This window comes from Ambystoma mexicanum, chromosome 5q (assembly GCF_040938575.1).
Source record: "Ambystoma mexicanum isolate Mex_15411 chromosome 5q, UKY_AmexF1_1, whole genome shotgun sequence".
NCBI classification, from domain to species: domain Eukaryota; kingdom Metazoa; phylum Chordata; class Amphibia; order Caudata; family Ambystomatidae; genus Ambystoma; species Ambystoma mexicanum.
Window position 1 is genome coordinate 1,357,186,537 of NC_090933.1, and position 15,702 is coordinate 1,357,202,238.

The 15,702-nt window shown below is 48.0% G+C and overlaps 1 protein-coding gene across 1 annotated transcript in view; it reads right to left on the reverse strand.

Annotated features, from left to right (window-relative positions):
* Window positions 1-813: 813 nt before the first annotated feature.
* Window positions 814-15,702, reverse strand: part of LOC138498144 (3-galactosyl-N-acetylglucosaminide 4-alpha-L-fucosyltransferase FUT3-like) — a 96,416-nt gene continuing 81,527 nt past the window's right edge. Inside the window, exon 2 of the mRNA XM_069622022.1 lies at window positions 814-5,402. Within this exon, the coding sequence (XP_069478123.1) occupies window positions 4,324-5,402 (1,079 nt within the window). The 3' untranslated portion in view covers window positions 814-4,323. The remainder of the gene's footprint in view (window positions 5,403-15,702) is intronic.

Sequence of the window (15,702 nt, forward strand, 5' to 3'; positions counted from 1 at the left end):
CTCATCAGGGAAATGTCAGGTCAACCAGTCAAGAAAAAGCAAAAATGTAAGGAGAATTTAAGACTTTCAACCTTACACATCACTCCTTCCCCTTTCTGGCTTTGAATGGGTCTGATCATATACAGATGGTTCTTAAATTATTGCTCTGGGTGCCAATGGGACAGAGTGTGACACTCAAGACTATGGGCCTCATTACAAGGTTCCTGTTTTCACAGCGTGATATCCCAGTAACAACGGGATATTAGAGGCAGCGGAGGAACAGTGAGTTCCTCCGCGGCAATGCGACCACTGAAGCACTGCTACCGGTGCTTCAGTGATTATTCTGCCGGTAGGGGCCTAAACTACCGGCAATTCAGGCCTGCTGCTAGTTCACAGCCCCTACTGACAGGCTTTGAGTGCCCAGTCCAGAAAAGGTGCCGGTAACTGTTGTTTACTGGCACTTTTTTCCGGACCGGGTCACTCATAACAGGGACCTATGTCTCCCAAAGGCCTGCTTGACCAGGCACCCGTAACCTAAGCAACTACCAATTGAAGTGACGCCCAAAAGTACCGTCCCAAGACTATCCTGCCAGGGGGATAGACGCGCGTTGGAGGTGGACCAGTACCCATGCTAGGCCCACCCTTAGGGCACTCTTGACAGTTGGGATACACTCGGCCTAGCACTCCTCAGGGAAATTGCCTTTATGCCCATCTCAAATCCTCTGCAATCGCTGCTCCCCCTACTCCGGATAGCGCACTGAAGGAGTTGCACTGCAGAGTGTGTGCTACACAAGACCATATAAATAATACAAAATAGCACTCATTTTGGTGTTGTACACTATCTTTTATCATTAAGAACTCATAACATAAAAAAACGTACATTGTATTATAGTCCTCACTCAGCATAATGAATACAATGCTTTTTCATGTTTTTGTGAAGGTTTGTAAGTGGCATGCTCAAGGACACAGCGCCGGTCTCACTGCCCAAGGGCACATGCCCACACCTGCAGGTATTAACAGCACTGACCAGTCAGAGAACAGGAAACTTACGAATATAAAACAATGATTTTGTAAAGTAACACATTTTGCAATCTGTAAAACCCCAATACATAAAAACAAACATTGTCAAAGCCAATAGTTTGGGCTTTTTTTATTGAAAATTATTTTTCTGTGTTCACACAAGGACATGCACACACAAACACGCACAGGCACACGATGATTCGGAGGTGCAGATTGGTGAGGCAATGGAGGCAAAGTCAGTAAGAAAGGCAAAGGGCGGCAGGAGGGGAATGGGTTGTGATACAGATATCACATAGCACCATTGCATGGCAGGTATTCTGGAGTTTGCCAATTATTTCCTAGGTACTTGGACTTTTCTAGTTATTTTTAATACCACTGATACAACATACGGCAATAATTGTCCATCAAATTCCTAGTTATCAATAGTATTTGCCAGGGGTTGCCTTGAAAAAAGACAGGTTATTTAATATGTATCTGGTAGGGTGTGTGTGTGTGTAACTGGTGTCAGGGTTGCATACATGGTGTTCCTATCTGATGAATGTGTTAAGCGTGCTTTCTTAGCATCTCCTCCAAGAATGTATGTTCTTCTTGTGTAAGGTGGTAGTCTAAGTGTGCCTGTTTGTTATCTGTGGGGTGCATATGCAGCATCTTTGTGTTATCAATGGTATGTGTATCTGGCTTTACGGCTGTGTTTTTATTAATTGTATCGGTGTGACCTGTCTGTGTGTGTGGCGTGAAGGCTGTGCGGTGCATTTACGATGAAAATACCTGTATCTGGTTAGAACCTGTTTGTGTTGTGTGCATGGCGTGCATCTGGTGTGTGTGGAGTGTCATGGGCGCATGATATGGGAAGATTCTTTGTGTGGCACCAATGATGCAAGATTCCATTGTGTGTCTGAGTAACAGTTATTCACTATCAGTATTATTGCTGAGCTATACAAAAACACTCAAGCACATATATTATAATACCTAATTCTGTGCCAGTGCTGAAATCAAAAGGCGGAGCAGTGTCAGGGCGAAGAGCAAGCAACCAGACTTTCCCCAGGTAGATTTGAGCATTGGTACAGCCCAAAAAACTGGCCAGGGATTGGCCAATTTAAACGTGGTGGTGGTTTGAAAGGTGCTAACGGTTGTACTAGGGTGTTGCGGTTGTACTAGGGTGTTGCGGGATGTTTGCACAGGAAGGCTAATTGAATCTAGCAAAGAGTTCTGCTAATGAACATTGCTGCGAGAATGCTAAGGAGGACTAGGCTATCCCAGTAGCAGTGGGGGGACAGGTGTTAGAAGGTCAGAGAGGTACCCCAGGGGCATTTTGGCATTGGAAGTTGGTAAGGGGTCTAGCAAGGAATAGTTTAATGTTTTACAGTGGACTCTGAAGTTGGAAAGGTGGTAGGCCACAGAGGGGCTTGCTACCCTTTACATGGACCCGGTGGCGCTATAACATCAACAATTTGCACAAACCTTTCTGCACAGGTGCACCACACTTCCTGATTGCCAGAGAAGCAAACATAAGTCCTCTCCTAAAGGGTTGCCTGGAGTTGTAGCCGATGGTCGTAGCGCCCTCTGGCTAAGTTCTTCCTTCTCACCCGAGGCCTCTTCCAAAGGTGCCCAGTACATTCCCAGTTCGCATCTAGCTCGTTGACCCTGTTTCAAGGCACTTTCTCAGAATTCCTATGTTGTCTCATGTCAGGCCTGAGCAGCAGATGTATCTCCTTCATGCTTATGTGTACCACTTTGTATAGAGCACAATTTCACCTCTGAAGAGGCATCTTGGCGGACGAAGAAACAATAAAAAAAAAAGATTACAAAAAAAAGCAAAATAAATCAAAACAGAAATCAATGATAGAAACTAAGTAGCGCATGCTGTTGCAGTACAAACAACCAAAGTCTCATGGGTCCGCCAGGCTCCGTTACCAGAAAAAAGTCGAGACCCCCGTCCCCACCCCCGGTGGCCACAACCAGGCTTCTTGCCAGTTCCATTTATCCCCACAGATGCCACAGAAGGGAAACCTCAAGAGTAGGAGAGACGGAGGCGGAGGTCGCATGAGGCCAGAGCCCCAGCCGGAGACTAAACGGCTGCCTAGCAGCAGGATGGCAGTGGGCAACCTTCCAAGAGCCAAAGGACGGAGCAACCCCACAACAAAGCACCTCGACAGATCTGGAAGGGGGAGCGACACCAAGGATCTCCAACAGTTCAAAGGGTTCCCAGAGAGAGTCCAAAGGCGGTTCCAGAGGAACACGACCAGAAGAATGGTGGAGGCCAACGATGGTAAGGAGGCCAGACCTATACCATGCCCTCTTGGGTCCTTCTTTGCATTTTGGTACATGTAGTTATCCTAAATGCGGGATGACAAGCCCCAATACGGCAACTACAGATCTGCAGCGGGTGTGCTAGTCACACCTGAATTGGGGCTTCCAGGAACTCTGCTCTGCTTTCACATCATGGTGTGGAGGAATGACAGCAAAAAGGAACTGTCTACCAGCAGGTCCCTTCCTTGGCTGGTGCAGAGCCTTATGTCAAGCAGCCAGGCCCTGCCCACACTCATGGAATAACAAACAGCCCCATGCCCACACTGATGCACGATGCACACTCTGTGACCTGAATGGGCTGCGGTGCAGGAGCCTCCGAGTGAGCACTCACCGGAGCCCGGTCGGAAACAGCAGCTGTCTGTGGGTAGCCTGCGAGGAGCCAGATAGGGGCTTCCCAAGCACACATCAGACCATGACTGGTAGAGAACTGTACATGGGAGTGGGGGTGGGACGGGAGGAAAGATGGATCAACAGAGAGACTGGGGGATCCAGGGAACTGTGCCCATCTAACCCCTCTTGGCACCAATACTCGTACTCTGCCTCAATGGGTCTAGGGCAACCATCCAAACCGGTATTGGATGTTGTAGCCATGCACTGGGATTGAGGATTCAAAGCCACAACATCCAATACGGATTGAATGAATAAACACCAGTCAGTACCAGCAGAGCAAATCTGCATCCTTACACTTATACAGAAACACCACACATTGCGTTAATTTCCTCAACAGGGGGGAGTTTACTGCCTTTCAGCCAAAATGTCAAAAAGGCAGTTGATTTAGTCCCAGGATCTGTAATGAACAATTTCTTTGTTAAATGCTATGCACCGCAAGAAAGATCGCCCCCCACCGCCTGGCTACTATATGTCCCATCTCTATTCACATAAGAGCGCCTGGAGACCCCAGGTTGTCTATGACCTGTATTCATCACATAACCATCAAGCCCATATCCAGCATTCCCGGTAGACTTTTAACACTATGCTGTCAGATGCAGAAGCTCATCTCAGTGGCAGGCACTATCACTTGTACCACTTGGCGATGCTGCTTATAGCCTTGTAAGCAAAGTCTTGTTGCAGTGCTCGGCAGGCCTTACAGTAGTGGGTAGTCCAGTTGATTCCACCAACTGGCTGCAGGCTCTTACGCCAGGTAAAGTAGCGTTGATATTGCTCTTCGTGTGCGTCTAGGCATTTCAGATGAGCTGCCAGCTCCTTGGGACTGGGGAAGTCGTTAACATGGATGAAGGCATCAGCAGGAACAAATCGCTCATAGTTCTCACGTGTTGGGCCGAGGACTACAGGGACAGTCCCAGACATCAGTGCATTGTTCCAGAGCTTCTCAGTGATATAGTCCTGGTTGAGAGAGTTCTCAAAGGCCAGGTAGAACTTGTACTGGGAAATGGTGGAGTGCATTCTATGTTGGGATAAATGTGCATGCCTGGCTCCAAACACATCAATTTGGATGTACTTCTTCAGCTGATTGTAATATGCCACTCTTGCCAAGGTAGAATCCCAGTTACTGACCACCCAGGCCACCAGCCTTGTCTTGGGTGGAATGCTGAAGCTTTGAGGTTCCCTACAACGTTTGATCCAGCCGTAAGGGGAGAAGATGTCTGAGTCAACCCTGTAGCTCAAGGTCAGGTTGATGAGGTTGTCCATGAAATGAAGGTTGGGGCTATTCCTTGGAGACTCTAGATTCAACCAGATCCAGCGCTGGTTGTGTGGTCGTGGCTCCTGCGGTAGAAAAGCTTTAGTGCTGCAGATATCCTGATGATGGAGAATCACTGCATCTGCACGGCCATACCACTCCCGATCTGCCTTGAAATTGCAGCCGAAGATTCCATAGTCTGCCGCACAGCGATCCAGGGGAAATTGTTCTCCAGAAGGCCAGGTCCAGAGTAGAATTACCAGGTCTTTACTCGTATCTCCTCCAGAAAATAATCTCTTCCACTCCAATTTCTGGCAGATTTTCTCACTTATTGCTTTGGAAGCGTACCAGATAAATATAATTAAAAAGAAGCTGGTCAGAAATGAGACAAGAGTATACAAGAATATGGTCTTCCAAAAGGATGGCACCTGCGTCTTGGAGTCCATGTCAGAGGCTGGAGAGGAGAGAACACAGGGCAATCTGGTTATTTACAGCTTTGGACCAGAGAGAAAACAAAGAAGAAAGTATAAATGAAGTTTCCAACAGGAAAGCAATAGAGAAACATATGTAGCAGGCACCAACCAATGAAGACCACTGCTCTGCCAACAGCATACAAACGGAAAAAAAAAAATAATAATATCTGAGTTTAGTATGACTGGCACTTATTGATTGCACTACAATTATACAAAATGCGCGCTCAGCAAATCAGGTGGCTAAAAAACAAAGGGGTGAGCTGCCAATGTAGCCCTCACGTTTAAAGAGTCACCCGAGGCCCTTCCAAGGGTGCCACCATTTTCTTTGTTGGTGTCTCAGCCCCAATGCCTGCCCCTCTCCTCACCTCACCTACCAGACCTACGTCACCACCAAATCCCCGCCCCACCTTCCAGACCACCTCATCCCACAATCCCGTCACCCCACTTACCTGTTGGACCTCCCGGCTTTGCAGGTCCTCACCTTCATGCCGCCGCCATAAAAATTGATCCCCTTTCTATTTGGGGGCCATCTTATTTTTTTGACATAGGCGATTGGCCTCCCGTGATACACTCGAAGCCCATCTCGTGCTAAAAAAACAAAATAAAAACTATTCACACCCTGGACGGAGCTTATGACGCCCTTGTCAGGTGGGCGTACCAGGGCGGTAACAGCATTGAGCCCTCGCCAAGGCCCTGGCTTTACTCAGGGCCTACCTATGCTCGGGCTTGCAGGCCGTTACCGACCCTGGTATGCGGCCCATTGACGCAGGGGCGATGGCCATAATGACTGTCAAACTTTGTCAGTCTGGCTGAAGAAAGTGCTGTCCTCCCTGGGAGAGTATGTGTGTAAATATATACATATACAGATTTGTACCAAACTTATTTTTTTTGCCTCAGTTTAGTGATGACTTGTCAAACTGGGTTATCAGCTGCAGAATTTTGAAAAAAGTCAAAGGATCAAGATTTCAGCATCAAAGTGAGGCAAACAAACGGAAACGTGTGGACCATGCAACATATTTACAAGATCATGCCAGGGCAACCTGCTCTAACAGATTCACACGAGACCAGGATAAGATATTATTGTCAGTATTTCTCTAAAGAAAAAGTGCCAGGACACTTGTAGGGGTCTTTCTGCATGTAAGACACCAATAAGTATAGAAGGGGCGGGGCACACGGCCCCTCAACAAGGGGATGGTGTTTTAAGGCGGACAAGAAAGGCATTTTATTTTGCAATTTTCCCGCATCTTTGTGAGAACCACTTGTGAGAAGAGGCTACATTGAGGAAACTTGTAGAGGGCTGTGGACATGCTAAACACTTATAAACAGAGGGGAAAGCCCACACCTCCTGTCATCATAGGCTTGACATAGGCCGTAACAAACAAAGAAAAAGTAAAAAGGACGGGGCCAGATATATAGATCTAATTTCATTCACACAGTATCAAAAATGCAGTCAAGATAAAAAAAAAAAAATTCTACAAACAACCCGATCACGTTGATTCACATATGTGATACTGATTGCGTTACTTGTGCTACATGGACTTGTTGTCCACCGTCAAGTGATAGTTTGTCGCTTAGTGACCCGGTTTATTTATTTAGTTAAAACACTTGACAAGGGGTTACACGAGGACCGTCACTGAAAACTTCACCTTCATAGGAGGTGTAGAAAGGTATTTTCTTCCAGCAATTTCACTGCATATTCGCGAGAAGAGCGCATGAGGAGGCTTTAAATTTAGGACCTTTGTGGAAGGCTTTGGGCAAGTAAAACACTGGGCAGCACGGGAGGCCCATACTAAGGTTCCGGTGTTTTAGGCGGCCTAGAAATGGATTTAGTTTTTTCATCGCCATGTCCAGGATAGACTTTGCCAACAACCTATACATCGGAATGCCGGAACACCTGCAGAAGAAACTGAAACGCATCCAAAATGCAGCAGCCAGACTTCTCCTCAAACTATCATGGACCACATCACCTAAGCCCTAAAAATGCGTCACTGGCTGCCAATTAAACAACAAATCATGTTCAAAACTATGTGCATAACGCACAGAGCAATACATAATCAAGAAGCAGAATTCCTACAAAAGTAAGTAACCATTTATCTACCGGCAGGAACACTCAGATCAAGCAACGACCGCCTGGAACCAAAACCATATGCACGAAAAAAAAACTTGGGGGATCCTCTTTCTCCCACCTGGCAGCAACAATTTGGAACACCCTCCCAAAAGAAATTCGCAATGCGAAGGATCACCAAAAATTCAGAAAACTAAAGTTTTTTATTAATTATTACAAACAAACAATAAACCAAACAAATAGTGCATGTTCCAACAGTTTCAATACACTTTTTTTTTAACTTCCTAACCACTACTCCCTCTACCCCACCCCCCTTGCGAGTCTATTGCATTAAACCTTCAGTTTCCACACCCTGTGGTCCGGTCACCTCCTCCCCAGGCTCAGTCGGGTCGTCCGATGACCCAAACAGTCCGGCTATCAGTTCTTTCCAGGCCATCAGGCACTCATTCTCCTCCTCCTCCCCATTGCCACACGCTTCTTGCCATGCCGTGGTTTTGGCTTCTGCCCATTTTTGCAAGTCTTTCCACCACACCTCTATCCTCGGCACATGACATGACTTCCATCCAATGGCAATCCTTTTTGCTAGCACATAAGCCAGGTCCCTTAGTTTGCTTACGTGCCTGAGTTTCTGTGGTCTTGGGAACCCCTCCAGCAGACACGCCCACACCGTATCCACTACTATCTTGACCCCTCTTCCTTCTAGTTTCTCCTTTACACCCCTTCCAGAACCTCTCTATGATCGGGCATGACCAGAACATATGCACCATGCCCGCGTTCTCTTCGTCACATTTGGGGCATGCTTGCCGATCTGCATTCTCGAACCTCGATATCCTCCAAGGCGTCATATAAGCCCTGTGTGTTATGTACAACTGTATCTGTTTGAGCCTCGCGTTTCTAAACACCTTCTTAGGATACCCCTGTGCCCTTTCCCACATCCCATCTCCCATTTGGGCCCCAACCTCCGTTTCCCAGTCCATTCTCAACTGCGTGACCTCCTTCCCCACTTTAGACATCAACATCTCATATAGTCTGGAAATCTCATGACCCCCCCTCAGCTATATCATATATCACGTCTATGGTGGCATCCAATTCTTCCCTCAGCACAGTTTCAGGCCACGTTCTCTTGATCCTCTGTACCATTCTGTGGTACGTAATGTACTGGCCTTCATGCAACCCAGCTACTTCCCGTAGCCCCTCAAAAGTAATACTAGAGCCCTCCTGCCAGATTTTCCCCATCGTTGCCACCCCAGCTGGTTCCCAGTGGGTCCGGAGTATCAGTCGCAGCTGAGCGTCCGCCCCAATACTACCAATGGCATCTGCGATGAGCATGGGGACGGGGCCCCCATCATTTGGCATGCCCTGCGCCACACCTTCCACCCTAGTAGCATAATTTTAGGGCGCCCCCCCATTTCCGCTCTGGGTGCCCACATGACTTCTTTCAGATAAAAGGGTGCACAATCCTGCCCAAACAACATGTGTTCGGAGGTCTCTTTGTCAGATAGCCATTTGGCAACATACTGCAAATGGCTCGCCACATAGTACGCCTCGTAGTTGGGCAGTTTAATTCCCCCTTTGTCATGGAAGTTCTGAAGCTTCCACAACGCCACCCTGTTCCGCGTGCCATGCCACAGAAAGTCCCTACACATGCTATTCAGTTTGGTGAAAAACCCCCTAGGGATCAAGTACGGTATATTCCCGAAGTAATGTAGGAGCGTCGGCAGGACCACCATCTTTAGCATCGCTCCCCGCCCCATCATCGCCAGAGGCAGCTTCTCGATGTTTCTAATGGCCACTTCCGTTTTACACTTGTGCTCCTCTTCCACAGTGTGGTATATATTAATCCCCAAGTACCGAAACGTGCGAACCGCCCATGGCACTTGCAATACAGGTAATCGCTCCGATGGAATCCCCTTGTACCCCCCCAATGGGAACATGCTGGACTTCTGGGGGTTCACTGCTATACCAGACAACACCGCATATCCCTCCATCACTTCTAGGATGTACTGGAGATTTTCTTCTGTGAATCGTAGGTACAGCAGCATGTCGTCTGCGTATAGGGAAATCAGGTGCCGCCCCCCTTTCACCTCAATGCCTATAGTGTCATATTTTTGCCGCAGATAGATCGCAAGAGGTTCCAGGGCCAGTATGTAGTGCATGGGAGACAACGGGCATCCCTGTCTAGTACCCCTGCTAAGCTGCCACCTCTCTGAAATCACAGATCCTGTCTTAACTCTAGCCAGCGGTTCACTGTACAAAATCTTCGCCCACCTCACATAACCAGGCCCTAACCCATAGTGTTTCAGGGTCGCCAGCTGCCACGGCCACCTGACGGAGTCGAAGGCCTTGATCGCATCCAAGGACACGATTGCCATTTCCTCATCCCTTCCACTGCCCAACTCAATGATCCTCTGGAGTCGCCTATGATTATTGGTGATGTTACTGTGGGGGACATAGCCCGTTTCATCCAGATGTATTAACTTGCTAATGTCCCTCTTCAGTCTATTCGCCAGGACTGCAGTCAATATCTTGCCGTCTTGGTTCAGCATCGACATCGGTCTAAGGAAACACAGCTACGCCCAGGTCTATTTGGTTTTGGGAGAGGCACTATGACCGCCTCTCTCAGTGACTCCGGTAAGCGGCCCATCTCAAATGCTTCGTTTATCATTTCTAGCAGTGGGGGGGGGGACCTCTTCTATATATACCTTATAAAATTTGCTTGGGAGCCCATCTGTCCCCGGGGTCTTACTAGTAGGCAACTGCCTCACCACCTCCCCCAGTTCTTCCAGGGTAATCGGGGAGTCCAATTCCTCTTTCCTCCTCGCTTATCTTGGGCAGCCCCATATCCTCCAGCATTACCTCTATCATTACACGGCTGCTTTCCCAGTCTTCCCCGTATAACCCTTTATAATAATCCACAAAAGCTTGATTAACTCCCTCCTGGGTATCCTCTATGGTACCATCTTCCCTCTCTATAGTTCTAATTGTGGCTCTGGGGGTCTCACTCTTATATAACCACGCCAAAAGTCTCCCCGGTTTATCGCCTCCCGCATGCTGTCTCTCTATGTACCTTTTATAATTAAGGTTACACAACCTCTCCCAATATTCCGCACATTTCTGCTGTAGCTTAAGTATCAAATCTAGTTTCTCCGCTGTATCCTCACCAGCTTTTAAGGCCTCTTCCAGTTTTGCTTCCGTCTCCCTCAGTTCAGACCCCCCCCTGTAGGCCCTTGGATTTCGCCATGGCCGCCCCCCTCATGACAACCTTAAAGGCCTCCCATAATGTCCCCGCCGAGTCCACACTCCCAGTGTTGGTTTCAAAATAGTTCACTATCTCCTCCCGCAAGTCCTCTCTAAAGAAGGGGTCCCTCAACGCCTCCGCTCGTAGGCGCCAAGTCGGGATCCTCGCCCTTGGGGGGCAATATTGCCAAGCAAGAATCAGGGGCGAGTGGTCCGAAAGGATCCTGGCCCTGTACTCTATGTATGCCGTCTTCGCTATCATCTCAGGTGATGCAAAGACATAATCCAGTCTCGTTGATAATTTCTGTGGGGCTGAGTAATGCGAATATTGCCTTTCCCCAGGGTGCCACATTCTCCATGCATCTTCCAGCCCAAAGTCATCAAGCAGTGTCTGCAGTGCCCTGGCTGCAGGGGCCGGTCTGTCTAATTTCCCATCCGATCTATCCACCCTCGGGTTCAGTACGCAGTTGAAGTCCCCTCCCCAGATCACCGCGCTACCCACACACATGCTCAGATTCGCACTCAGTGTCCTAATGTACGCTGCTGTGTTTTGGTTCGGGGCGTACGTGTTAACAATACTTATCTCCCTGTTCTCTACCAATCCCCTCAGCATTACCATCCTCCCGTCTGTCTCAGCCACCACTTGCAACCGCTGAAACGGGACATGTGGCGCTACCCATATAAGTACACCTCTTGCGTAGGCCGAGTAAGATGAGCCCACCAACACCCCTTTCCATTTTCCAGCAATCATCTCCATCCTCTCATGTGTGAGGTGTGTTTCCTGCAGCAATGCAATGTCTATTTTCTGCCTGCGCAGATATAGCATAACCTTGTTCCTTTTTAAATAGCAATAAGCCCCCGCACATTCCATGTGAGTACTTTAAGGTCCCCCATGGCCTGGTATGGTCCCGTTCCCTCCCCCCCAGGTATCGCTTAGCTTCAAGTTCCAATCCAATCCATATAGGCTCGCATCCCAATTCCCAATCTAAAACCCCTTTAACCAAAAACGCACCAAACTTCCCGTTCCCTCTCCCCCCCTGCCTCCCATCCCTTCTCCAACACCCCCTCCCCCCCCCCCCAACTGTTGCCCAGCTCCATCCCTGGATCTCAGGCTCCCCCGCATCTAGCTCTTTCCTGCTTTCGCCTGTACTCGAAGCTCCGCAGGGTGAGGCCGCCCTAGTGGCCAACCTACTACAACTACAACTAAAATTCGGGGGGTAGGGTGCTTCCACCCTGCGCTCCAATAGCACATCAATTAACTACACATTGCCAAACAATTTAAATATATGTAACTGCCACTATATTCCAGTCCATCAAGTCTCGCACAATCAGCAATATGCAATCGAACATCAGCCTCCTACAGCCAGGCCCATCGTTCTCACCCTTCGCCTAGGCGCCCTCGGGATGTTCGCTCACCACCCTGGCAGTATGCATACCGTATCGGAGTCACTTCCCGCGTCCATTTTGTGTCTCTTTCGTGTCTTGATCCGGGCAGCCCTGCAGACCCAGCCATGTTGTTGCTTCCTCCGGAGTGTTAAAAAAATGCAATTTGCACTTATGTACGATCTTCAGTTTCGCAGGGTACACCAGCATATTGTTATGTAGATGCTTATTATAGGATGTATTGCATTCTCAATGTCTTCTATTACAATGTGTAGAATGTTATGCATCATGCTTAGCTTGGTGTGTCAGAGCATTCTTATTAGAACTTCCAGGCTGTTTGTTATGCCTCAAAGTTGTCAGTTGGTGGAGATTGCTGAACAGGTTGGGGGTCTTGTCTGTATCTCTTAATCTATGCTAATAAACCCACTTCAATGAACTGTGCCGGTGTGGTTATTAGCACAACAATGGCGACTAGGATGGGATGGTGCTAACTGTACCCCAGGCACCCACCCTGACTTTCAAGACCCCTGACCAGCAGGCGAAAAGGCGGCGTTTTCCTACCTTTGGGAGGCACCCAGCCACGTTGCCGCTCCCACGCTGTGGAGAGGAACGGAGTGGCTTGCCAGCAAGCCTCTGCCCGCTGTGGCCTGGAGGACTGGAGAGGAGCGCTGGAAGGAGTCTCCGTAAAGCTTGGAAGGAGACTCTCTGAGGCGGCGTTCAGGCGAGGAGGCAAGGCAGGCGTCGAGGCACTGAGGGAAGTTTCACCTGGTTTTCCCTCCCCAACGCTGGTGAGTCTCGTCTTTGCCCCCCCGCCCCTCGAGCCAGGAGCAACGCCAAGGCGCGAGCGGACATACTAGCGCGAGCTCTGCTTTCCCCTGTCTCCAGCAGCCGTAGTCTGCGCGGAGGAAAGGACCTCTGCGTGCGTGTTATCACGCGACTGCGAGCTTGGCTCTCTCTCTCTCCCTCCCTCCCTCCCTCCGGCAGGAGCAGCTGTAGTGCATGCAGAGGAAAGGACCTCTGCACGCGAGTGATCACGTGAGCACTGCTCACTTCCAGTCCGGAAGTTCTTCGGTGCCGGGAGCGTTGCGGCGAGCTCGCGATGAAATTCGCTTGAGCGAGCCGAAGCAGCAACTCTTGCCTGTGGTCCTCAGGAGGGAAGGAAGAGCATGTGACATCCTTACACGCACTGCAGGATCTACCTGCTGGCTATTACAGGTGAGAATAACCCTCACAAGGAGTACTGTTGGGCATCGTGAGTGAGAGGAGCTTGTGACTTCTTAAATGACTTTTGGTTAAAAGAAGAAAGCAACTTCTTGGGAAAAAGGTACATTTCCAGTGGGCAGTAAAGCATTCTTTGGAGTGAAGAGGAAAGAATGATGTTCTGAATGACATTGTGGTGAAGAGGAAATCAGTCCCTGTGGAGTCGCATTTTGTGGCATTTCTGGTGGCATTTTGGTAATTGATTCCTGATTCTCTATAAAGACACCAGGAAGCTAGTGAACTCGCAGCCCCTGCTCAGCTAGGGAGGAGATGGCTTTATCGGGTGTACCACGTTCTCAAGTATTTATGCCTACTCCAGGCCCACCCAGAATCAAGTGGGCCCCTTGGAAGAAGGGATTCCTACATTACGTTAAAGCCACGTGTGGGAATGGTCAGTCTATGGAACGTAAAGTTGCGATGTTGATGCACTTTTTTGGGTATGAGGGCCAAAGAATTTATGATACTCTTCCTGATGCTTCGGAGTTAGACTTAGAAGACGGAGCAACTGATCTTGATGTAGCACTGCACAAACTAGATAAACATTTTGAAGCCAAGAAAAGCACGTTACTTGAGAGGTATCATTTTGGTATGAGGTATCAACATGAAGGGGAGTCAGTGGAAGATTACATCACTGCTTTAAGACATTTGTCTTTAAACTGTAAGTTTGGTGGGGGATAGGACGAACACATAAGAGACCAATTTATGATGCACCGTTCTAGCGTCAAAATACTTGAGGAATTGTGGCTCAAAGATGACCCTACTTTGGAGGAAGTGATTGGTATAGCCAAAAGGATTGAGCACACGTTGCAGTGTGTTGCGAAGTTGTCTGTCAATACCACAAAATCTAGCCAACCAACAGAAGTTCTGAAAGTGGGAGATAAAAGGAAGGACATTATGAAGGAAAAAAGGAAACAAAGCAAAACCAGCCAAGCAGTGTGGTTCCAGTCAGAGCAAAGGTGGTCTAAATGATCTGAACATTAAACGGCCCCAAAGTGACAACCTGCAAGGGGTATCAAAAGAGATAATAGGTTGTGTTTCTGTTGTGGTAGTGAGCGACACCTGTCCAACTCTCCGGTATGTCCCGGGAGACGGACCAATTGCAGCATTTGCAAAAGATGGGGCCACTTTGAAAACTGTTGCAAAAATTATCGCATTGGTGGTGGGAAAGGGGTAATGTTGATGATGTTAATCTGAAGGAGATATTCTGAGAATGAAATTGTAACTGTAAATATGGTTCAGTGTGCGGGTCAAGCTGACTGAACATCCCTCTGCCTGGGTTGAGGTAAACGGTTATCAGGTAAAGATGTTGGCTGACTCATGTTCAAAAATCACCCTAATGTCCAAGTTAGTTTACGAAAATATAATTGGAGGATGTATGGGAGACTTGAGTCCCTCTGATAAGAATCCCGGGGGATACAATGGGTGTAAAATTGAGATATTGGGATGTTGTAATGCAAAATTTAAGGGTAGGATGACTTATGGAAAGATTTATGTCACTGAAAAAGGGGAGACTTTGCTTGAATGGAGAGAGCAGAGGGGACTTGGTATCAAGCTCAATCCCCACCGCAGGGAACAAGTTCTCAATGTGGGCAGTAATGAAACCTCTGACAAAATTGCATGCTAAGGTCAAGATATTATTATTAATTATCCTGAAGTCTTTTGTAAAGGAGTGGGTTTTCTCAAAGGGATATTACATAAGATAGTAGTGAAGGAGGGTAGTGTACCGGTTACGGCCAAATTAAGGCCTTTGCCATTATCCATGCAAGATGCTGTCCGTGAAGAATTGAGAAAATTGGAAAGAGATGGAATAATTGAACATGCTAAAGCCGTTGAATGGATTTCCCCGGTGGTAGTTGTGAAAAAGGCCAACGGTGATCTAAGAGTTTGTATAGACTTAAGAGAACGTAATCGTTGTGTGGTCGCTGATAGACATCCCCTTCCCAATATGGGAGAGATGCTAAGTCGCATAGGGAATGCGAAATTCTTCGCCAAATTAGACATGGCAAGTGCGTATCACCAGATAAATTTGGATGTTGAGTCCAGAAAACGTACTGCTTTTATTACTTACGAGGGAGTTTTCCAATTTCGACGCATGCCTTTTGGGTTAATCTCTGCGTCCTCAGTATTTCAGAAGGTTATGGATAAGTTATTGAAGGGTGTAAATGGAGTGTGGCGTTTCCAGGATGATGTCCTAATCTGTGGTAACAGTGAGGAGGAATTGAGAAAGAGTTGAAACTGTCTTGGACATTTTTAAAGCAAAGGGCATTACATTGAGGGGTGAAAAGTGTGTCTTCTCAACCCGGGTAGTAGAATATCTAGGCCATTAAATTTCAGAG